At 42.2% G+C, this 26,264-nt stretch overlaps 1 protein-coding gene across 9 annotated transcripts in view; it reads right to left on the bottom strand.

The window, feature by feature from the left end:
* Positions 1–11,129: 11,129 nt before the first annotated feature.
* The window catches only part of otofa (otoferlin a), a 123,177-nt gene continuing 108,042 nt past the window's right edge, over positions 11,130–26,264 (bottom strand). For 3 of the 9 annotated variants that reach the window (XM_055885341.1, XM_055885343.1, XM_055885345.1), the window contains 12 exons: positions 24,919–25,067; positions 24,453–24,725; positions 24,149–24,276; positions 23,697–23,867; positions 21,922–22,082; positions 21,654–21,796; positions 21,364–21,452; positions 18,785–18,883; positions 16,774–17,015; positions 16,413–16,591; positions 15,973–16,073; positions 11,130–13,150 (listed from right to left, as the gene is read on the bottom strand). In XM_055885341.1, coding sequence (XP_055741316.1) covers positions 12,970–13,150; positions 15,973–16,073; positions 16,413–16,591; positions 16,774–17,015; positions 18,785–18,883; positions 21,364–21,452; positions 21,654–21,796; positions 21,922–22,082; positions 23,697–23,867; positions 24,149–24,276; positions 24,453–24,725; positions 24,919–25,067 — 1,916 coding nt within the window. In that variant the 3' untranslated portion in view covers positions 11,130–12,969. Of the gene's footprint in view, positions 13,151–13,179; positions 15,286–15,972; positions 16,074–16,412; positions 16,592–16,773; positions 17,016–18,784; positions 18,884–19,111; positions 19,211–21,363; positions 21,453–21,653; positions 21,797–21,921; positions 22,083–23,696; positions 23,868–24,148; positions 24,277–24,452; positions 24,726–24,918; positions 25,068–26,264 lie in introns of those variants that run through there. The other 6 variants (XM_055885338.1, XM_055885347.1, XM_055885346.1 and 3 more) reach the window with 4 other exon arrangements.

The following is a 26,264-nucleotide window of genomic DNA, read 5'->3' as shown; positions in this document are numbered from 1 at the left end:
AACAGGGACAAAGGCTCATCTGAAAAAGGCTTATCCTTGACATTACCACAGGTAGCATTTTCAATCAGCTCCTAGAATCTTTATATTTCCTCTCCATAATGGACTCCCACACATATGCACCCAGACATGCTAAGTACACACACGCACGCACACACACACACGCACGCACGCACGCACGCACGCACGCACACACACACACACACACACACACACACACACACACACACACACACACACACGTGTACAGTACAAACACACACACACACACTCACCACACAGCACCCCCACCTGGCCTTCCCCGCTGAGCAGATTAGGATGACAACTGTCAACTGTGAGTGTAAGTACACTCATGAAAATGCACACACTCATGTACACACACACTCCTGCCCTGGGTGAATGGTGCAGTCTTTCTATGCTCCTGTGTGTGTGTGTGTGTGTGTGTGTGTGTGTGTGTGTGTGTGTGTGTGTGTGTGTGTGTGTGTGTGTGTGTGTGTGTGTGTGTGTGTGTGTGTGTGTGTGTGTGTGTGTGTGTGTCATGGTGTGTGGAAAAAGGGAACACTATCTAATCCAACCAAAACTCTCCTGGTCCTCCTCCTGTAGAGTGAATAACACCTTTTGGCAGAGCACAACCACAAATACAGACACACACACACACACACACACACACACACACACACACACACACACACACACACACACACACACACACACACACACACACACACACACACACACACACACACACACACACACACACACACACACACACACACACACACAAACTAATCATTACGAGGAGAGATACTGTAGCAAAGCAGCAAGGAGAGCCCCAGTGCCTGTCGTTCCAGAGAAGCCTCATCGGCGAGAAGCTAGTACACAGCTGTTTCAACGGGTTAGGCTTCGCTTATCACATCAACTGTGAATCTAGGCATACTTACTCTCCAAGAATTACCTTGACACTGGGAAAAGTCAGAAGGCATTATTCAAAATTATCCCTGTTTTGCAGCCTCATATGGCCAAATTACCTCCACACTTTCAGCTAGAATCTTTAGTTGAAACAATAACAAAGAAGGTCACCCCGGCTCTGTTTTGGTAAAAAGATGAGGAATGGGCCTACATAAATTGGACACACCTACTCATTCCAGGGTTTTTCTTTACTTTTACTATTTTCTACATTATAGAATAATAGTGAAGACATCGAAACTATGACATAACATATATGGAATCAAGTCGTAACCAAAAAAGTGTTGAACAAATCAAAATATATTTCATATTTGAGATTCTTTAAAGTAGCCACCCTTTGCCTTGATGGCAGCTTTGCACACTATTGGCATCTGGATTGACAAAGTAAACAGCCGGTTAGCCAGACCCAGAAGCTAGGATATGCATATATCCAATAGAAAACACTCTGAAGTTTCCAAAACTGTTAAAATAATGTCTGTGAGTATAACAGAACTGATATGGCAGGCAAAAACCTGAGGAAAATCCATCCAGGAAGTGGGATTCTTTTTATGTGGGTATTTTCAATTGAATGCCTATAGAGTATCTAATGGGTTAGGACCCAGATTGCAGTTCCTATGGCTTCCACTAGATGTCAACAGTCTTTAGACATTGTTTCAGGCTTGTTTTCTGACAAATGAAGAAGATTGAGACCTTTCTGTCAGTGGACTGAGGAAGAATGCAGAGCTGGTTTGCGCACAGTCACGCGCGCCCTTTGTTCTTTTTCCTTTCTATTGAAGACGCTATTGTCCGGTTTAAATATTATCGCTTATTTAGACAATTGACAACTTGAGGATTATTTATAAACATCATTTTACATGTTTCGACAAACTTTACCGGCACTATTAAGATGTATTCGTCTGCATGTTTTGACCGCCTTTGAGCCAGTGGATTACTGAACAAAACGCGCCAACAAAATTGAGTTTTTGGGATATAAAGAGGGACTTTATCGAACAAACAAACATTTATTGTGTAGCTGGGACCCTTGTGACTGCAACCATATGAAGATCTTCAAAGGTAAGTGATTCATTTTATTGCTATTTCTGAGTTTTGTAATTCCTTTACTTGGTTGTAAAATGTTTGTATGCTTTTGTAAGCGGGGCGCTGTCCTCAGATAATCGCATGGTATGCTTTCGCCTTTTTGAAATCTGACAAAGCGTCTGGATTAACAAGAAGTTAATTTTTAAGTCGATGTATAACACTTGTATTTTTTATGACTATTTCTGTATTTTGAATTTGGCACTCTGCAATTTCACCGGATGTTGTCGAGGTGGGTCGCTAGTGGAACGCCTACGCCAGAAAGGTTAATAGAGATATGGAGAGAGAGAGAGAGGGGACAGGGGGGGGGGGGGGGGGCGAGAGAGAGAACCATGCCCCCATGACCCCTGAAACAGGGAAGAGACTCAGGGTGTATGCTAACCCACTATTAAATTAGTCAAAACAGGAACATTTTAAACATTTTACATCTGGGTCAAAATGAATAAGGAAATTATCTCAACAGAGAAAACTTTTGTCATGTGTGCTACCTCTATCTCTCCAATAGAATCCCCATACTTTAACGATGACAGCTTTTCCATCCTAGCGGGGGAGATCAACCATTTCCAGGCCCAGGGACATGTACTAGTCTGAGGCAACCTACATGCCAGAATTGGACAAGAACCTGACACGCTCAGCACACAGGGGGACAAACACTTACCTGGATGTGACAGCATTCCCTCCCATATATGCACCCCTAGATACAACTATGACAAAACAAACAATAAAAATGGGTCACAACTCCTGCAGCTCTGTCGCATGCTGGGTCTGTACATAGTTAGTGGTAGGCTTCGAGGGGACTCCTATGGTAGGTACACCTACAGCTCATCCCTTGGCAGTAGTACTGTAGATTACTTTATCACTGACCTCAACCCAGAGTCTCTCAGAGCGGTCACATTCAGCCCACTGATACTGCTCTCAGATCACAGCACTGTACTTGAACAGAGCAGTACTCAATGATGAAGCATCAAACCCAAATTAAGTGCATAATATTAAGAAACTATATAAATATAGTAAGTAGCATAGAAACCTACCAAAAAACAATTAGGCAACAACAAATTCAATCGCATTGAGACAACTTCCTGGACAAAATGTTTCACTGTAATAGTGAAGGTGTAAACTTGGCAGTAGAAAGCCTAAACAGTATATTTGACCTTTCAGCTTCCCTATCAAATCTAAAAATTTAAAGCAAAAAAAAAAAACATTTATAAAAAAACAAATGGTTTGATGAGGAATGCCAAAACTTAAGAAAGAAATTGAGAAACCTATCCAAACAAAAACATAGAGACCCAGAAAATCTGAGTCTAAGCCTTCACTATGGTAAATAACTAAAACAATACAGAAATGCACTACGGAAAAAGAAGGAACAAGACGTGAGAAATCAGCTCAATGTAACTGAAGAATCCATAGAATCTAACCACTTCTGGGGAAATTGGAACACATTCAAAATGGAGATGTATGAATAAACCACTTCTCCAATCTTTTTGGCTTTATAACAAAGAACAAAGACCAAAACAGCTAAAACATATAAATGATCAATTACAAATCTTAGAATCAGCTATCAAAGACTACCCGAATCCACTGGATTCTCCAATTACATTGAATGAACTACAGGACAAAATACAAACCCTCCAACCCAAAAAGCCTGTGGTGTTGATGGTATCCTAAATGAAATGATCAAATATACAGACCAAAAATTCCAATTGGCTATACTTAAACTCTTTAACATCATCCTTAGCTCTGGCATCTTCCCCAATATTTGTAACCAAGGACTGATCACCCCAATCCACAAAGGTGGAGACAAATTTGACCCCAATAACTACCTTGGGATATGCGTCAACAGCAACCTTCGAAGACCCTCTGCATTATCATTAACAGCAGACTCCTACATTTCCTCCGTGAAAACAATGTACTGAGCAAATGTAAAATTGGCTTTTTATCACCATATATTCACCCTGCACACCCTAATTGAAAAACAAACAAAAGAAAAGCAAAGTTTTGCTCATTAAAAAAATTATTTTGGCTCAATTTAGCATGAGGGTCTGCTATACAAATTGATGGAAAGCGGTGTTGGAAAACATTCCAACATTATAAAATGTATGTACACAAACAAAGTGTAAAAAACACACATTTCTTCCCACAGGGCCGTGGGGTGAGACAGGGATGCAGCTTGAGCCACACCATCTTCAACATATATATCAACGAATTGGCAGGGGCATTAGAACTGTCTGCAGCACCCGGCCTCACCCTACTAGAATCTGAAGTCAAATGTCTACTGTTTGCTGATAATCTGGTGCTTCTGTCCACAACCAAGAAGGGCCTACAGCAGCACCTAAAGTTTTAATGCTTGTTCATGTGCGTACCGTTTCAGGACAAGGTCCGATTTATAACGGGAAACACAAACATGCTTGCGCCAAGTTTATAAATCTGAATATTTTCGTACTTGTCCAGTCTTTTCAGAAATGGTGCACACAGATTGTTGTGAAATCTACACAATGGTTATAAATGAGGCCCCTGGTTTGGGAGGTCGGTGTATGACAAGGGCCTGGATTCAATCATATCAAGCATTAACCATCGATAGCAGACGCCACATAGTGGATGTTTTGGCAGTGTCAGAAGTGACAATGCATTGGAGCCGCCAAATTGGAGAGCAGCTGGTTTTGCGATTGTCATGAAGCCACACCCGCATCACTCGTGTTAGAAGTTCATATCGAGAATGTGCAGGCCACATAGAAATAATTATGCTCAGATATAAATTAACAAAATAACAAGTATTTCTGTCTCCTAATCAAGGTGTAGTCTAGATTACATATCACATTCCAATGTTTGAACTTGTAAACAAGGCTGCATGGGATTTCTGTTAATGTGACTCTGTGCAGCCAATGGCAATGTCCACCTTCGGTATAATGCCAGTGTGGTGATTATCACCACAGATGGTTTGTTTACATAGAAGGTTAGGATCATTAACGTGGCATATTCTGGGCCCAGGACTGAGCTTGTAAAACCATGCCTTAACCTGTTTGGGCTGAAGGGGCAGTATTGAGTAGCCAGATAAAAGGTGCCCATTTCAAACGGCCTCGTACTCAATTCTTGCTCGTACAATATGCATATTATTATTACTATTGGATAGAAAACACTCTCTAGTTTCTAAAACCGTTTGAATTATATCTGTGAGTCAAACAGAACTCATTTGGCACAAACTTCCTGACCAGGAAGTGGAAAGTCTGAAATTGGGGCTCTGTTCTACTTCCTGCCTGTGAATGGGCATGATACGTAAGAGTATACGTGCACTTCATAGACCTTCCCCTGGATGGCAAGAGGCGGTGAGAGAAGAAATTTAGTGTTTATCTTGGTCTGAAGTGGAATACAGGCTCTTTGTATGACGTGTCCGCCCATTTCCTGTTTTCTGGAGGCGCGAAAGGGGACTTGTATTTGCCTTCTGTTTAGCTGCCGTTATAGGCGACTAATATCTCCGGCTTTGATTTTATTTGATACATGTGACCATATCATCGTAAAGTATGTTTTTTCAATATAGTTTCATCAGATTATTGAAAAAATTTTGGGAGTTTTGCCGTGTTCCGTTCTCTGAATTTGTTGACGATGGAGCGATTCGTGCCAGGGAAAATGAACGTTCTAAATCCAAACAACGATTGTTCTTGACAAAGGACACCTTGTCCAACATTCTGATGGAAGATCACCAAAAGTAAGAAACATTTTATGATGCTATTTCATATATCTGTCGTGCATGTGAACTAGTCGCCGGCGCCCAACTTTGGGGTACTCAGCTATACTGAAGCTGGATGTCGTAATGAAGTTATTTTTTAGAATTCTAACACTGCGATTTCTTTAAGAACTAATGGATCTATCATTTCCTATACAACATGTATTTTTTAGTTATGTTTATGAATAGCTATTTGGTCAGAATATGTGTGTCAGAAAAAGTGTCGGAAAAATATCGTTGCTGTTTAGACGTTGTGGAAAAAGTAGCTAAGTTAGCACAATGTGTAACCACTGATTTCAGCTCTAAATATGCCCATTTTGTACACTGCAATGTAAAACTGATTTATATCTCAAATATGCACATTTTTCGAACAAAACATAGATTTATTGTATAACATGTTATAAGACTGTCATCTGATGAAGCTGTTTCTTGGTTAGTTTGGTTGGTTCTTGGTTAGTTATGTTCGCTTTGTGCATGCTACCTGTGCTGTGAAAAATGTCTGTCCTTTTTTGTATTTGGTGGTGAGCTAACATAAATATATGTGGTGTTTTCGCTGTAAAACATTTAAAAAATCGGACATGTTGACTGGATTCACAAGATGTGTATCTTTCATTTGCTGTATTGGACTTGTTAATGTGTGAAAGTTAAATATTTCTCAAAAATATTTGTAGAAATTTGCGCTCTGCCTTTTCAGTGGAATGTGGGAGGAGTTCCGCTAGCGGAACCCCGGTGCCGGACAGGTTAACTTCACTGCGCTACGGATACCGAATACGGGTTCACTTTCCTAAACAACCGCTGAATTGCAGGGCGCCAAATTCAAAAATATTACAAAAAATATTTATAATCATGCAATCACAAGTGAAATATACCAAAACACAGCTTAGCTTGTTGTTAACCTGTTTGGCGTGCAAGCCCGACGTCGGTACATTTATGACAACAGCCACTTCAAATGCAGGGCGCGAAATTCAAAAGATATACTTTTTTAATATTTAACTTTCACACATTAACAAGTCCAATGCAGCATATGAAAGGTACACATCTCGTGAATCCAGCCGACATGGCCGATTTTTAAAATGTTTTACAGGGAAGACAAAATATGTAAATCTATTAGCTAACCACGTTAGCAAAAGACTCCACTTTTATTACTCCATCAGTTTTTGACTCCATCAGTAGCTATCACAAATTCGGCCAAATAAAGATATAAATAGCCACTAACCAAGAAACAACCTCATCAGATGACAGTCTGATAACATATTTATTGTATAGCATATGTTTTTTTCAAAAATGTGCATATTTCAGGTATAAATCATAGTTTACATTTCAGCTACAATCAGAAATTGCACCGAAAGCAGCCATAATATTTACAGACACCAACGTCAAATACCTAATTACTCATCATAAAACATTTCTGAAAAATACATAGTGTACAGCAATTGAAAGACAGGCATCTTGTGATGCCAGACAATATAGGGACACCATGCAGATGTTTGTTCAGATCAGACAGTACCTCACCTTGGCCCAGACTAAACACTGCCCCAGTGCACTCTGGTACCACTCTCCAAATGCGGAAGACAATCGAAAGGGCAAAGTCTTAATGCTCTTATTACTGGCCTCCCTAGACTTAGAAAGTGCAGCATGATGTTGATTCCTATGGTGCTGTGGTGTGTCTGTCACAATGAGTGGAGCAGTCTAGAGAGTGTGTGCGTGTGTGTGTGTGTGTGTGTGTGTGTGTGTGTGTGTGTGTGTGTGTGTGTGTGTGTGTGTGTGTGTGTGTGTGTGTGTGTGTGTGTGTGTGTGTGTGTGTGTGTGTGTGTGTGTGTGTGTGTGAGAGAGAGAGAGATGCTGTATATCATCATGACTGACTCTTTAGAGCCCCCTAGTGTCTGTGTAACACCGCTGGAGTCCAAAGACCCAACTCAAGTCCAATCAATCTCCACTTAAAGGGTTGAGCTGGGGTGTATTCATTATCAATTCTGTCAATTATCGATTCTGTTATCAAATTGATCAGAAATACAGTGTAGACATTGTTAATGTTGCAAATGACTATTGTAGCTGGAAACTGCTGTTTTTTTATGGAATATCTACATAGGCGTACAGAGGCCCATTATGAGCAACCATCACTCCTGTGTTCCAATGGCATATTGTGTTAGCTAATCCAAGTTTATTTAAAAAAAAGGCTAATTGATCATTAGAAAACTCTTTTGCAATTATGTTAGCACAGCTGAAACGGTTGTCCTTATTAAGAAAGCAATAAAACAGCGAGAAATGGCCAAGAAACTGAAGATCTCGTACAACGCTGTGTACTACTCCCTTCACAGAACAGTGCAAACCGGCTCTAACCAAGATAAAAAGAGGAGTGGGAGGCCCTGGTGCACAACTGAGCAAGAGGACAAATACATTAGAGTGTCTAGTTTGAGAAACAGACGCCTCACAGGTCCTCAACTGGCAGCTTCATTAACCTTTCTGAACCACCCATCCCGGATCCGGGATAATTGTCATCAGAAACGCTGACTAGCATAGCCTAGACTAGCGCCACAGGTATATAATATAATGAAATTTCATGAAATCACAAGTGCAATATTGCAAAACATAGCTTAGCCTTTTGTTAATCCATCTGTCGTCTCAGATTTTGAAATTATGCTTTACAGCGAAAGCAATACAAGCGTTTGTGTAAGTTTATCGATCGCTCGACAAAACAATAAGTACACCTAGCATCAGGTAACTTGGTCACGAAAATCAGAAAAGCAATCAAATTAATCGTTTACCTTTGATGATCTTCGGATGTTTTCACTCACGAGACTCCCAGTTAGACAACAAATGTTCCTTTTGTTCCATAAAGATATTTTTCATATCCAAATACCTCCGTTAGTTTGATGCGTTATGCCCAGGAATCCACCGGAAAGAGCGCTCGCGACAACGCTGACAAAAATCCCAAATTATATCCATAATGTTCACAGAAACATGTCAAACGTTTTATATAATCCATCTTCAGGGTGTTTTTCAAATATCTATTCGATAATATATCAACCGGGACAGTTGGCTTTTCACTAGGACAGGGAGGAACAATGGCCGCTGTTACGCAGAACTCACTCTGAGAGCCCCCACCTATCTACTTACGCAATGTGCCCTTTCACGCTCATTCTTCAAAATAAAAGCCTGAAACTATGTCTAAAGGCTGTTGACACCTTAGGGAAGCCATAGAAAAAGAAGTCTGGTTGATATCCCTTTAAATGGGCAATAGGGATGCATAGGAACAGAGAGGTTTCAAAAACAGGGTCACTTCCTGATTGGATTTTCCCCAGGTTTTAGCCTGCAATATCAGTTCTGTTTAACTCAGACAACATTTTTACAGTTTTGGAAACTTCAGAGTGTGTTCTATCCTAATCTGACACTTATATGCATATTCTAGTTTCGAGGGCTGAGAAATAGGCAGTTTCAAATGGGTACGTTTTTTAGCCAAAAAGGAAAATGTCGCCCCCTAGTCTTAAGATGTTTTAAATAGTACTCGCAAAACACCAGTCTCAACATAAACAGTGAAGAGGTGAACAGTGAAGACTCCGGGATGCTGGCCTTCTAGGCAGAGTTGCAAAGAAAAAGCGATATCTCAGGCTGGCCAATAAAAATAAAAGATTAAGATGGGCAAAAGAACACAGACACTGGACAGAGGAACTCTGCCAACACTAGGGCTCTCTGTTTCAATAACCAAACTAGCATACCAGTAATAATGAAGCAGTGTATTGGGCATGCATTCTAAGTGGCTTGCTAGTATGGGCATTATATGTGACACACTGGGCTCAAAATATTCAACTTAAATCAGTGGAGAAACTACCTTACACATTTCATATGACCAAGTGAAACCTTACACACATATTTCTCACAATGGAGTGATGATTGTGACTGACCAGGTGAATCCTGGTGAAAGCTATGATCCCTTATTGATTTTTAAGTCTTGAGACAATTTAGACATTGTGTATGTGTGCCATTCAGAGGGTGAATTGTGTATGTGTGCCATTCAGAGGGTGAATTGTGTATGTGTGCCATTCAGAGGGTGAATTGTGTATGTGTGCCATTCAGAGGGTGAATTGTGTATGTGTGCCATTCAGAGGGTTAATGGGCAAGACAAAATATTTAAGTGCCTTTGAACGGGGTATGGTAGTAATGTAGGTGTCAGACGCACCGGTTTCAGTGTGTCAAGAACTGCAACGCTGCTGAGTTTTTCACGCATAACAGTTTCCCGTCTAGAATGGTCCACCACCCAAAGGACATCCAGCCAACTTGTTGGAGTCAACATGGGCCACCATCCCTGTGGAATGATTTAAACCTTGTAGAGTCCATGCCTCGACGAATTGAGACTGTTCTGAGGGCAAAAGGGGGTGAAACTCAATATTAGAAAGCTGTTCCTAATGTTTTGTAGATTCAATCCGGCCTCTAATTGAGTTGATATAAAGAGCAGTGATTGATTGAGCACTGATTTAGTTTTTTATCGGTTTGTTCCCAGCATTGTTCTGATCGCGGTTTAACGACAGACACAGAGTTTAAAACAGAATACAGAGCTACGGATGCTGCTGCACCAATACGGCAACTCCAGGGTGTGTGTGTGTGTGTAAGTGCATCTAGAGGGTTAATGTCCAGAATGTTTGTGCTAATTTAGAGACATTTACTGACAATCTCCATACTTCGGATAAATTCTGAGCTGGATATTCTGACCCACCCAGGTGATGCCGTTGGCTCCTGAGTGAATGAGCTGACCAAGGAGGAAGAGAAGAGCTCACACGAACACAGTGTAGTGGAAATGCTTAAATATTTTATGAGGAAATAAAGCACTTTATCAACTTACAGTATGGGAGTTGATGTTTAACACAATGTAAAATATAAAATGCATAACGGGAGTTACCTAGTATTAAAGTAGAATGTTACCAACAATACTGAATAAAATGTAACGCATTAGAACTTGTACAATACAAACAATTTAAGATGCAAATACATGGGATCAGCCACATGGAGAGAAAGTTAAGTTTGCATGTGTGTGGTTGATAAGTGTGTGTTCAGCCAGCGATGTTGAAGATCTTGTAGCTGAGGGCAGAAGGCAGGGAGAAGAAGAGCAGGCCCAGGAACAGTAGTCCCAGGACGGCCCCCAGCAGCAGAGCACAGTGCAGCTTGTACTGCCTCCAGACTAGGATACACACTACACGCACCGGGCTCAGCATCCACGACAAACTGGTGTTGGGACGACTACAGGGAGAGATGGAGATGTTTACACACACAACCCTCAACGAGTCGTCTAGATACGCATGCAATCTCTGCCACACACATCAAGAACACAGCGACATTTATCAGACACTGTAAACGTATATAAACCTAACATTTCCCAAAATTGTTTTTCAATTCATTCAATTTATTTAAAGTCCTTGTTAAAACAGACAAATTAAGATTGCACACTTCTCAACAGAAATATATAAATACACTTTATCATACAAACAGACGAGAGTTAGTGCAAACATTAAAAAAAATTTTTTTGTTGGTTTGTATTTTGTGAACACGGGATCACTAAAATGACTGCAACACAAACGATGTCAAAACTGCAGGTTGACGTTTATTGGGATGAGTCTTGTCCTTGAGGCAGAACTGAGCGAGCTGCAAAGTCAAAAGTGGCAAATGTAAACATTTCTGGAAAGAATTTCACTTGTTGGTCTTAATTTAAGGCTAGGGTTATCAATTGGGGTTATCTGTGTGGTTAAAGCTAGGGTTAATTTTAAAATAAGATTTTATAACTTTGTGGCTGTGCCAGCTAGTGACCACTCTGCAGAGCTGCCTCCAGAACAAGATTCATGTCAAAAAAGGCTAACCTGCCTCATAACTACAGGTAGGTCAAGCAAGGGAAACCATGAGGGAACTGCCCACTGCAAACTAAGTAATCTAAAATCAAGTTGTATTCATCAGATACACAGTTTACAGCAGGTATAAAAGGTGCAGTGCAATGCTTACGTGCTAGCTCCCTCAACATTGCAGAACAATATCAATAGTAATCAAAAGTCAATCAAAAACAAGTAATTAGAGGAAGGTAGTATGCATAGTAATTAAACTGATAAAAAAAACGGATAGGGCAAGCCAAGTAATCTGATAGGGTAGAGGTCAAGAGGCCAATCCCCACCTTCCTATTTCTGTACGTCTCATGTGCTATAAGATGCACATAACCACTTAGAAATCTCTACATTGTAATAAAAAAATGTGTCTAGATCTGGACATAAATAAAAGGTTTAGTAACTGACTGTAAAGCTATAATAGAAAATCATGCCTTGTCAGATGACCATGTAAACTGAATCACAGTGAGATGTTGGAATACAGTTGCATGCTTATTTGTCTCTAAAGCTACTGCGCATTTGCTGGATAACAGTAACAATCTATAAGAGCATTCCAGGTCACTGAAGGAAGGGCTGAAGAAACAAGCATTGTTCAATAAAATGTTGGTGTTTGAGGACACAAATTAAACCAAACGATAGCATGCTTAGCTCGGTAATTGATAAATATTCAAAAGTTATTCTTGTATTCTTTGTCCCTCTTTAAATCTTGTTAAACTAGGTCCTAGGAAAATAGTCATCTGTTGTTCAATTGCTTCATCATTATTTAAGATGTGTACAAAGGCTGAAAGGGGAACATTAACTGTTGGAAACAATCAATTTGTTGTCCAGTTCAAGTCATCACACCAACCAACCCCATGATTCCCATTTAAAAACAGCTGTATAATAGAAGTAATGGGAAAAATTACAACATCACTTGAGAAATGTATGTCCATGCAAGACCAACAGTACCAATCAACTGACCACTAACCATGACCTTCCAAATAATTTAAGTCACAAATAAATAGATAAATAAATGAACAATGTCTAAAATGTTACATCAGGGTATGCCGCATCATTGATGATCAGATCAGGGGCGAGGAGCTTGATTGGTTAGTCAGTGGTCATCGCAGGAGTGGTTAGGCCCACTGTGCTACTGTAGAGTAGAAGATATATGGACGGTCTTAGCTTTTAGTAGTCCAAGCGATAGATAAAAAGTCCAAGGGATAGATAGAACGTCTTTGAGTAGAAGGTGTGTTAAGCAGCCCTGCCAAGGTTAGATGGGTGGTGGGGTGGGGGCAAGGCTGGGATGCTGAGGGAGGGGACCGTGGGGCTGCAATCATCTTGTCTCCGCATGTATCCAGTCATTCATCCCCCTCAGGCCCCCAGCAGCTTCTTGACCAGGTAGCCAGGCATGCTGTAGAGGAAGAGCCCCAGCATCATGAGCAGCAGCAGGGCCACAATGATCTTGATGATGAGCCACTTGTAGCGGTTACACACCAGGTAGCGGATGGCCTTCAGGGGGCTCAGGAACCACAGGAAGGTGGTGTCTGGCCGACTGGGGGGGGGGGGGGGGGGGGGGGGGGGGTTAGAGGGGATGGGGGGGTAGCGGGGTAGAAGATATAGGGAAGGGAGTGGAGAAGTATATGGGGTAGATAGAGGGCAGTTGAGGTGGGGGACAGAGGGGTGAGTAGGTTAAAGGGAAGATGGTGGGTGGGGTGAGGAAACGGTGATAAGGGGGCCAGAGGTGGAGGATAAAAAGTGAAAAGAGGAGAGCCAGTGTTAGTGGTTAGTAAGCCATATATGATGTATGACTATTTCCAATGGATCACATTTCTCCATACACTACTACGCAAACAACCCTGTTAATGACATAACTACATTATTTGTATTAACCAAAAGACCATTGCACAGTCAGCTAAGCACAGATATATTCCTCAGACAATGAAGACATGAAATGGGATGATGATTGTTTGACATTTTTCAGACACTCACATAGTGACTTACAGGAACAATTAGGTTTAAGTGACTTGCTCAAGGGCACGTTGATTGTTTTTTCACCTATTTGGCTCAGGGATTTGAACCAGTGACCTTACGGTTACTGGCCCAAAGCTCTTAACCGATAGGCTACCTGCTGCCCATATAATGACAGCCCTTATTGTTGATTTGTAGTTAATGTTGTTAACAACTTGAATAAATGTATTTTATGTTTTTTCTTAAATTCAGATTTCAGGGAGAATTTCACTGTAAATTTACAGCATTATCCTGGCACCAGAGTTGCCAGCTTAATACTGTAATTTTGCTGTACAGCAGAGATGCAGTTATATATTTCACAGTACTATTTTCCTTACTGTAAAACATTACAGCATCCAATTTACAGCAGGGATGCTGTATGCTGTAACATGTTTTACAGTAAGGAAAATCACCATCTGTTAATTGTGTGATTTGATTGGCCGACACACCCTCTGTAGATTGTGTGATTTGATTGGTCGACACGCCATCTATAGATGGTGTGATTTGATTGGTCGACACACCATCTGAAGATTGTGTGATTTGATTGTACAATGAGTGTTTGGAGACCTAGGTCTACGTCATCGGAGAGTCAATTGGCACATGAGCATTCACGCTAAGTTGCCATCTGAGAAACAGAAACGAGCAAAAAGTAGGTGGTTGTATTTGATTAACATTTATTGAAAAAGTATGGATTTCAACAAAGAAATGCACGTAACTACAGAAGACAAACATAGGTACCGCATTTCATTATTATTATTTTTTTTAAATATTGACCTTGGGCGAATCGATGTAGTCGGAGCTAGATATTCCACAAAGCCTGGTCTCTGCTCCACTCTGTTGGTGAAGTTCACCATGGAGTGGTTTAGACTGCTAGCAACTCTGCTGCCAGTATAATGCTGTACATTTATAGGGAAAAGTTTTGCGCTGCATATACTACGTCTCCAGTGTAATGACGGTGTAATGCACAATGGCAGACTCATGATTGACACAAGACATTGAGAGGTTGAGAGACAAGCGACATCACAGGAAAGGAGACTAAGACAGGGAGAAGCAGGAAACAAAGCAAAGAGGAATAGGTACCAGACACAATCTTTGTCTATCTGAGAAAATACAAAGATTGAGAGACAGACCTGAGATGTGGAAAATAGGACCTGAAAAGAAAGAGGACAAGAGATGAAAGAGGTTGAGGGATAGAAGAAAGAGGTTATAGAAAAGGAAGGTGGTAGAAAGGGGAGAAGAAGATGTGATAACATCCATTGAGTGACAGATACCGCAGGAGATGGGAGGAAAAGGATAGACAGATATGGGATCAGTGAAAAGGAGGAACAGAGGAGAGAACTGGAGAGGACCAGAGAGAGGACCAGACAGAAAAAAGGAGAGGACCAGAGAGAGGGTAAATGATGAAGAGAAAGTGACAGAAAAGAAGGAACAGGAGAGGAAACGGTAGGATAGGAGAAGAGAGAGGGGGCTACCAGTGGCCCTGGTAGGTCTCAGCCCCCTCAGGCCCCCAGCATCTTCTTGACCAGGTATCCAGGGAAGGAGTATAGGAATAGACCCAACAGGAGTAGCAGCAGCAGCAGGCCCAGGGCCTTGAGGATCAGCCAGCGGTAGTTGTGCCAGATGAAGTAGCGGATGGACTTCAGGGTGTTCACAAACCACATGAGACTGGTGTCCGGGCGACTTCAGAAGGAGGGGAGGAGGAGGAGGGGATGTAGATGGAAGGAAAGACAACGCAGGTTGGAGGGGAGAGAGGGAGGCAACACAGAGACAGTAAGAAAGGAAACAGAGGGAAACGTGAAGAGATGACAGGAAGAGAACAGTGTGATGGTGTGAAAGTGTGTTCACATTGCAATGAGGTGCAGGTGTCAAAATAGACTGTATTTCTTATTATTATTTCAAGTCATTGTGTGCATCACATAACCTCTGAATAAGCCAGTGTGGCTCAGTTGGTAGAGCACAGTGCTTGCAATGCCAGGGTTGTGATTCCCATGGAGGACCAACGTGACAAAGTATGAAAGGTGTACAGTATGCACTCCAGTCGCTCTGGAAAAAAGTGTCTACTAAAATGTAAACCATTATCAGCTTCTGATGGATGCAGAAGAGAGGTTTAGAAATAAATGACCGGGAGAAATCAGCCGGTTTTAACACTTGCACAGTGTTATTTTTGCATGGTGTGAATAGAACCCCTGAAGAAAGTGGAGGAGTATAGGAAAGTTGATCATGTCTGACTCTGTGCCATTATTTTCTGTTTCCCACCTTCACTTTTAACATTGAGTTATTTGTGATTGTGTACGTTTTGTCTGAATGTGTATGTGGGTATAGTCTTAGTGTGAGTGTGTGTGTATACTGTAAATATAAAGATTTTACTTTGGTTTCTCCAGAGGGTCAGGCTCATTGCGTCCCAGACCAACAGGACTTTTCTCCGCCTCCTCTGCCGACATGAGATGAAGCTCCGCCTCCACTTTACCCTGAGAGGAAGACACAATCATTCCAATGATTCTCTCTCTCTCTCTCTCTCTCCTCTCTCTCTCTCTCTCTCTCCTCTTCCTCTCTCTCTCTCTCTCTCTCTCTCTCTCTCTCTCTCCTCTCCTCTCTCTCTCTCGCTCTCTACTCTCTCTCTCTCTCTCGTCTCTCTCTCTCTCTTCTCTCTCTCCTCTCTCTCTCTCCTCTCTCCTCTCTCTCTCTCCTCTCTCCTCTCCTCTCTCTCTCTCTCCTCTCTCCTCTCTCTCTCTCTCCTCTCTCTCTCTCCTCTCTCCTCTCTCTCTCTCCCTCTCTCATCTCCTCTCCTCTCTCTCTCTCTCTCTCACCGTGAGTTCCATCTCGTCGTTCTCGTCGCGAGCCACGAATGGCCACCAGCCCTTGACTCTTTTCTGTTTGAAGATGGAGATACAAGGCAGCTCTGCCTGGTTCTGGACCATGTTTATAGAACACTGCTTGGCTGTCTTCGCCCCGCGGGGAAACCTGTTCAGGTCCAGCTCTATCGCACCTGTCAGGAGAGACAATACATGACATTAGAGGATAACTGAGGAGATGACAGAGCTTGAGGGATGAGATAAAGGAGCTGTATATGGCCGAGTGATTGGAGAACATTTGAGAAAAATGACCCAAATAAATTAAAGAAGAATGTGTAGAGTTCTAGAGAGCTCCAGCAGTGTAGGCCTACAGTACCTAGGAAGTCATCAGCGGAGAAGTGGTCAGCGTCCCAGACCTGCAGGGTGAGGCGTGCAGGGATCTTGTACTCGGTCTCGTCCCAGGAGAACATGGACTCCTTTTTGGAGATGACGATCTTCTCCTCAGCCATCAGGTAGTCGAAGGGGAACACGAAGCGCCAGTTGAAATTCCCCTCGCCCGTCAGAGAGTGGTAGTGGACGTCTGTGTCCTGCTTGTCCTCCTGCTGACCCTTCAGCCAGCTGGGTTAAAGGTCAAAGGTCACACGGGGTCAGAGGTTAGAGGTGAGGGTCATGTTGACCTGATGATGTAGTAAATTAAGTGTAAGGACTGTGTTATTATTGGGTTATTTTTGCATATTAACAAGCTTCACTTATCATGCTCTGTGTGAAGGTTGTCTGTGGAGGTTAGGCAGACGCAGTGAAGATCAGATCACCATTTTACATCAGTCAATGTGATTTAAGATTGCTATGGATCATTCATAGTATGACTCAGTATGTGTTTTGTGCATTACAGGTCTGGTCCATTGAATACACAAAAAGGATATTAGTATTTGAAAAGCAAAACACGTATGGTGGGACCCTCCAATAAGAAACCAGCCAGTAATGACAAATGTATGAGATTATTAATTAAATAAAATAGAAACATGGCTGTGAAAAGTGGTCATAGTGTGTGCACCTAGGTGAATTCTATAAAAAGTATTACCACCGTAAAACAACTGAATAAGAATAGAGTTTACACTGTGTATTTAAATACAAATTGCCTGATTTGGTGTTGGACGGTCACATATTACAAATGCCATGCACACACAAAGCTTTACAAAAAGAGTCAAATACATTTTTATGACAGTGCTTTCCTTCATTGGAGGGAAGATGCAGATACAAGATTAACATTAACAGAAGTGTCTTACAATGCAAATCTAGTGTCAATGCCGTATCAGCACAGTGTGGGGTGGCAGACTGACTTTATTCCCTGCAGTATCAGCACAGTGTGGGGTGGCAGACTGACTTTATTCCCTGCAGTATCAGCACAGTGTGGGGTGGCAGACTGACTTTATTCCCTGCAGTATCAGCACAGTGTGGGGTGGCAGACTGACTTTATTCCCTGCAGTGGTGCCAAGTGGCCAGTGGTTGGTGAGGAGGGTTCAATTCCATTTAAATTCAGAAAGGAAAGCAAAATTCCAATTTCATGAATTGAAAAGGTATCTTTGAAAATTTATGTCAGTTTTAAATTCTTCAACTGGAATTTCAACACATTTTCTGTTGGACTGAATTGAAAACCTGAAGGTGGGCACATTTGAGAAGCAGGAGGGGAGGAGCCTCGGCCAAAAACTTTTCTACGACTTTGAATGTCCATTAGTATTGATATACTCTCAACAGCATCATTAATAAGTGCCAGCAAATGACAATAGAATTGCAAAAACAATATGGAATCCATTCCATTTCCCATGCAAGCCTTTTTTGCTAATGCTGCCATGCATGAGGCTTCCTGGAATCCCGAGTAGTTTTAACCCCTGCCCAAGACAATCTACAACTGTTGTAGGAATGCAGGACCATACCAGTTAAACTAATGACAGTAAGGATGATTAGCAATTGGCAAGTCAAAATGGAATACTGTTATTGAGTTATCCTAGCTTATATCCAATTTAATGTGCATGAGAACTGACAGAATCTTTTATCTTCTAAATGTGTAATTCACAGAACTTATTGCAAACAGTTTTCAATCCATTATCTGGTTAATTCAATAATGATTAGTGAATTTCAGATTAGTGGATGGCCTAGCCCTAGTGTCATTTGTTGACACGTTGACCTATTTGCTGTTTAAATGGTATGGTCCTGATTGGCTTCCTCTGTCTGTAGGCGTAGTTTACTGCGTGCTGATAGGATGGCTAAGGGAGAAGTGTTGGGTCTTGAGCAGGGGAGCTGCGTGCGGATTGGATAGCTGAGGGAGGGGCGGGTAAGGAAGGGGGGAGGGGTTTGTACGAGCCATGCGATTTAAACGTTTGTTTTACCCCCTGACATAAATGTCAGACATCTTTTCTCCTGTCATGAAAGCATCGTCCTCTAGAACTACGTCATCAGTGTTCCAAATAATAACACGCAGTTCCAAGCTGGACAACAGCACAGCATCGACACACAGGAGAGAGAGAGCGAGAGAGAGAGAGAGAGAGGACGACAAACAAGAGACACAAACAAACACGCAACACACGGAAAACGTGGAAACAAACAAGACAAAACAAAAAAACAATGATTAACGCCTAAAAAACGCGGAAGCACGCCACTTCGTCACACCCACGGGGCTATCGGGTCATAACGCCGCAGCCCTCTGTGGTACCTACCCCCTGACAAATATGTCACTGGACTTTTCCCCAGTGAAGTAATCATCGTCCTCCAGTATTACTTCGTCTGTATTCCATATAATCACCCTGAGCTCATATCTGGTGAAGGGGAGGAAGGAACACACACAGTTGGACTGTTGTTGTCTAGTGCTTAATTGGCCCTGGAAGGTGGCTGTACACTCCTATGGTGAGACATGTACCAGGCCAGGTCTAGTGCTAGATAACCAACCTACTCTAATGAGATACAACACTTACCACAGAAAACCACTAGATAACCAACCTACTCTAATGAGATGCAACACTTACCACAGAAAACCACTAGATAACCAATCTACTCTAATGAGATACAACACTTACCACAGAAAACCACTAGATAACCAACCTACTCTAATGAGATACAACATTTACCACAGAAAACCACTAGATAACCAACCTACTCTAATGAGATACAACATTTACCACAGAAAACCACTAGATAACCAACATACTCTAATGAGATACAACACTTACCACAGAAAACCACTAGATAACCAACCTACTCTAATAAGATACAACACTTACCACAGCAAACCACTAGATAACCAACCTACTCTAATGAGATACAACACTTACCACAGCAAACCACTAGGTAACCAATCTACTCTAATGAGATACAACACTTACCACAGAAAACCACTAGATAACCAACCTACTATAATGAGATACAACATTACCCACAGAAAACCACTAGATAACCAACCTACTCTAATGAGATGCAACATTTACCACAGAAAACCACTAGATAACCAACCTACTCTAATGAGATACAACACTTACCACAGAAAACCACTAGATAACCAACCTACTCTAATGAGATACAACACTTACCACAGAAAACCACTAGATAACCAACCTACTATAATGAGATACAACACTTACCACAGAAAACCACTAGATAACCAACCTACTCTAATGAGATGCAACACTTACCACAGAAAACCACTAGATAACCAACCTACTCTAATGAGATACAACATTTACCACAGAAAACCACTAGATCACCAACATACTCTAATGAGATACAACACTTACCACAGAAAACCACTAGATAACCAACCTACTCTAATGAGATACAACATTTACCACAGAAAACCACTAGATAACCAACCTACTCTAATGAGATACAACATTTACCACAGAAAACCACTAGATAACCAACCTACTCTAATGAGATACAACATTTACCACAGAAAACCACTAGATAACCAACCTACTCTAATGAGATACAACATTTACCACAGAAAACCACTAGATAACCAACCTACTCTAATGAGATACAACATTTACCACAGAAAACCACTAGATAACCAACCTACTCTAATGAGATACAACATTTACCACAGAAAACCACTAGATAACCAACCTACTATAATGAGATACAACATTTACCACAGAAAACCTGGAAGGGATATAAGTAGGAAAACTACATCCTTCTGCTTTGAGACTCATATCTACAGCACTTCATATAGGATCATAAATAAGAAGCAAAACGTCAATCAAACCTTTAGGAAATGTTTAGGTTGTGCCTTGATCTATCTGGTAATGTGTAACATATACTGTACCTCAGAGGTAGCTGGTGGGAGGAGCTATAGGATGATGGGCTCACTGTAATTGTTGGAATGGTATTAATGGAATGGAGTCAAACATGTGGTTTCTATTTGTTTGATGTGTTTGATACCGTTCCATTGATTCCATTCCAGCCATTACAATGAGCCCGTCCTCCTATAGTTCCTCCCACCAGACTCCAATGCTGTACCTACACTAAAAAGGTGGTATCTAGAACCTAAAAGGGTTATTCGGCTGTCCCCATAGGACAGGGGTGTCAAACTCATTCCACGGAGGGCCTAGTGTCTGTAGGTTTTTGTTTTTTCCTTTCAATAAAGCCCTAGACAACCAGGTGTGGGGAGTTCCTAACTAATTAGTGATGTTAATTCATCAATCAAGTACAAGGGAGGAGCGAAAACCCGCAGACACTCGGCACCACGTGGAATGAGTTTGACACCTGTGCCATAGGAGAACCCTTTGAAGAACCATTTTTGGTTCCAGGCAGAACTCTTTTCACAGAGGGTTCTACCTGGAACCCAAAAGGGTTCTACCTGGAACCAAAAAGGGTTCTCATATGGGAACAGCCTAAGAACCCTTGAGAACCCTTTTTTCTAAGAGTGTACACTGACTGGACTCTGACACTTCCGCCGGCCCCAGACATGACATACTTCTTTGGTTTACGTGGTGATATGTCGATGGCGGGTCCAGGTGCTGGCATGTCCATGGGGAACATGTCTACCCACATCTCAATCCGCCCCTGTGGGGTTAAACAGAAGTCATAACAGGTTATAACAGGTTATAACAGCTTCATCATCCAATATTATTAATTATTTTACCCTCATAAGGCACTATATTATCAATTAACTCAAAAGTGATCAAAATGTATTAAACTCTTAGTTCCAGATGAACCCTTATAATAACGTTATACTAATAATAAGTAGGAGTGTGTGTGTGCGACCTGCTCAATGCCAGGGTGGTCAGGGTTGAGTAGGGGTCTTGTCTCGACGTGTTCTGGGATGAGTTTACAGCCCACCCTGGGGATCTCCTCCCAGTGCTTCAGCACCGTCAGGGCCAGGTGCTCGTCTGTCTGCTTCTTCAGACCTATACACACGTACACACGCGCACACACAGACGCACAGTAAATGTCAGGTCTCTAAATGTAGGCAAAGCTTAATAAATATATTTTCAACAGCACAAATGTATCATACTGTATGTCAAAAACATACCATTCTCATCCTCGATCTCTGTGGTACCCATGAAGACGCGGTTGGCGACCTTGACCCTGCCCCCAGGGCCGTAGTGGGGGCCGTCCAGCTTGCCCTCCTTACACAGCTTGGCCAGGATCTGGCTTGGCTTCATGGGGTCACGCCACACATTGTAACCATGTCTACCAGGAACAAACAACAACACCAGAATGTTGTCGATATTTACTTTATTTTCTATTTTCTTACATTTTGGGGGGGGGGAAACAGACAGACAGAGGAACAAACTAACTAACTAACTAACTAACTAACTAACTGACAGACAGACAGAGGTATAAACTAAACAGACAGACAGACAGACAGAGACAGACAGACAGACAGACAGACAGACAGACAGACAGACAGACAGACAGACAGACAGACGTATAAACTAAACTAACAGACAGACAGACAGAGGTATAAACTAAACTAACAGACAGACAGACAGACAGACAGACAGACAGACAGACAGACAGACAGACAGACAGACAGAGGTATAAACTAAACTAAACTAACAGACAGACAGACAGGGGTATAAACTAAACTAACAGACAGACAGACAGACAGACAGACAGACAGACAGACGGACAGACAGACAGAGGAACAAACTAACAGACATACACACAGAGGAACTAACTAACAGACGGACAGACAGACAGACAGACAGACAGACAGACAGACAGACAGACAGACAGACAAAGGGACTTACTAACTAACAGACAGACAGACAGACAGACAGACAGACAGACAGACGAACAAACTAACTAACTAACTAACAGACAGACAGACAGACAGAGGAACTTACTAACTAACTAACTGACAGACAGACAGACAGACAGACAGACAGACAGACAGACAGGCAGACAGACAGACAGACAGACAGACAGACAGACAGACAGAGGAACAAACTAACAGACAGACAGACAAAGGAACTTACTAACTAACTAACTAACTAACTAACAGACAGACAGACAGAGGAACAAACGAACATACAGACAGACAAAGGAACTAACTAACTAACTAACTAACTGACAGACAGACAGACAGACAGACAGACAGACAGACAAAGGGACTTACTAACTAACTAACAGACAGACAGACAGACAGACAGACAGACAGACAGACGAACAAACTAACTAACTAACTAACTAACAGACAGACAGACAGACAGAGGAACTTACTAACTAACTAACTAACTGACAGACAGACAGACAGACAGACAGACAGACAGACAGACAGACAGACAGACAGACAGAGGAACAAACTAACAGACAGACAGACAAAGGAACTTACTAACTAACTAACTAACTAACAGACAGACAGACAGACAGAGGAACAAACGAACATACAGACAGACAAAGGAACTAACTAACTAACTAACTAACTGACAGACAGACAGACAGACAGACAGACAGACAAACAGACAGAGAAACTTACTAACTAACAGACAGACAGACAGACAGACAGACAGACAGACAGACAGACAGACAGACAGACAGACAGACAGAGGAACAAACTAACAGACAGACAGACAGAGGAACTTACTAACTAACTAACAGACAGACAGACAGACAAAGGAACTTACTAACTAACAGACAGACAGACAGACAGACAGAGGAACTTACTAACTAACTAACTAACTAACAGACAGACAGACAGAGGAACTTACTAACTAACTAACAGACAGACAGAGGAACAAACTAACAGACAGACAGACAACGGACCGTAGAACAGAATGACATGGACAGACAGGAACTCACACAGAGTAGCTGTTAGCGATGCCACAGGTAGCTCTGTGTTTGCTGTAGAAGCGGTTCTCCAGGTCGATCTTGGTCTCCCCGATGAGGTCATCAGTGCCCACCAGATCCCAGTCATACACTGACACTGTCAACATGGACTCCATGGGGAACGTAGCCTCCATGTCAAACGCCCTGAGAGAGGAGGTGGAGGGAGTGGAGGGAGGGAAGGAAGGGGGGAGAGGGGGAGGGAGGAATAGGAGTGGGAGGGGATAGACAAGAAAGGGAGAGATGGAGAGAGTAGGGATGACATTTGAGATAAGAAGTGGTTAGCTTTTTATAGATTGCGCTCCCGATGCATCTATGCCAGTTACAAGAGTACAGTAATGCTTCAATACACTTGATTGCAATGTTCTATATGAGTTGGCTTGTTGAATCAGCACCAATGTGCAACGAATGTATCCATCCACACTCACTTGCCAAAGACAGGGTTGAGCTGTTTGGAGATATAGTTCTCTTTATCCTTCAGCTCTGACTTGCCCAGTTTGATGACAACATAGGGGTCCGCTTTCCCATTGACATCAGCAGGGTGGAGGTCTGTGGCCTGGAATACAGTGTTGGTTTGTGGTATGGTTTAGGTTTTTACTTACAATCTATTGAATCCTTATTTTACCAAGTGAGTTGAATGAGAATACATGATTAGATCGCTGAAGTTAAGAGCAACAACCTGGGAAAGATTTGTTTTATGGTTAGAGGTTAGAGGTTAGGGGTGTCACTCACCCTGACCACGAAGATGCGCACGAGCACGTTGATAGGGTCATTGTGTGGAATGCTCTGGAACATGCCCATGTTAGGGTCAAAGCCCACCTCCCGGGTGATCTCCTCAGATAGAGGCAACTTGTACATGCACATGGAGCCCTTGAATCTGCCCACGATCCTGTCGTCATCCAGAGCTGCTTCATCGTCGTCCCCTGCCTTCCCTCTGTACAGGTTGAAGGTGTGGAGCCAGTCCTCAAAGTTATCATACTCTGCCTCCAGCTCCTTGTTGTACACCTGGACAATACACACACACACACACACACACACACACACACACACACACACACACACACACACACACACACACACACACACACACACACACACACACACACACACACACACGTGGAATGGTATCAGGCACACTCTGAACAACAAGGTGTGTGTGTGTGTGTGTGTGTCCAGTGGAATCTCTAGTCCTACTGACCAGCAGCTCGTCCACTTTGGGTTTGCTGGAGTGTTTCTCTGTCCCCTCTCCTGCATGGTGGCTCTTCTTCTTCTCCTTGTTCCTGCTCTTGTCTCGGCTCTTCTCCTTCCCCTTGAAGCCTTTTACAGGGAGGTCATCAGGTTTGATATCTGATTGTGGGGTGAGTGGAAGGAGTGGAGGAGGGGGAGTGGAGGGGGGCAGGGGGGATGAATAGGGAATTGATGAAGGAGGAAGAGGAGGGGAGTGAGGTGGGGAGGGAGGGGTGAAGAGGGACGAATGGATGGACACGACACAACACCCCAGATGTCAATCAACATGAAAGTTGACATCTGACCCCTCTGGCCATCCATTGCCAGGGCTACTGAAATCCATTACATCATGAGTAATTAAAATGGAAAATACAAGTAACTACCAAAATAATGGAAACACTTGAGTAAATACATACAAAGTACAAAGTATATTAAAATGAATTAAGCAATTAACATCCCATCATGCTTAAGGTCATGTATAAAAATGCTGGGCAGGCCATTATTTTGGCCATAATTTTTGCTTCTATGGCTATGCCCCCATAGGATGAATGGTTAGATGAGCGTGAAAACATATGCCATGGCCGTCTCAGTCACCAGATCTGAACCCGATTGAACACTTCTGGGAGATTCTGGAGTGGCGCCTTAGACAGCGTTTCCCACCACCATCAACAAAACACCAATTATGGAATTTCTCTTGGAAGAATGGCGTCGCATCCCTCCAATAGAGTTTCAGACAGAATCTATGCCAAGGTGCACTGAAGGTGTTCTGGTGAATTGTGGTGGCCCAACACCCTATATTTATTTTGGCAGTTACCTGTATTTGTAATCACCTGTATTTGTAAAGACCCACATTATCCTTTTTTTCCAATTCTGGGAGAATATCTTCATAGGAATTTGGTAAAAAAACACATTTATCTTTTTTCAAAGTTTTAGACTTTGATTTAAAATTGAGTTTGTGGTAATTAGTAGATGTATAGATGTATTAGATGTATCCACAATATTTGCTTGATAGGGAATAATTTATGGTTATATCAGGGGATTAAGGGATAAAGGGATTGATTTGCTTTATAAGCATATAAGCAAATGTTGCAATCCTTAATGGTTTAGTTTATCAGCCAACTTTCATGGTAGTGCACGGCAGGGTTGGTCATGCTGGTGTAAGGGGTCGATGGGTATGATATGAGGTCATATTTTCATTCCAATTTAGGTGGTGATGGATGAGGGGTAATTGGGTCGGAGGGATGAATGATGAGAGTGAGGAGGATGTGCAATGCATACAATGTCTTCACATGCAATACTCTACTCTGGTGCCCTCTC

This window comes from Salvelinus fontinalis, chromosome 27, assembly GCF_029448725.1.
Source record: "Salvelinus fontinalis isolate EN_2023a chromosome 27, ASM2944872v1, whole genome shotgun sequence".
In the NCBI taxonomy this organism is placed as follows: Eukaryota; Metazoa; Chordata; class Actinopteri; order Salmoniformes; family Salmonidae; genus Salvelinus; species Salvelinus fontinalis.
This window is presented reverse-complemented; position numbering and strand designations above follow the sequence as displayed.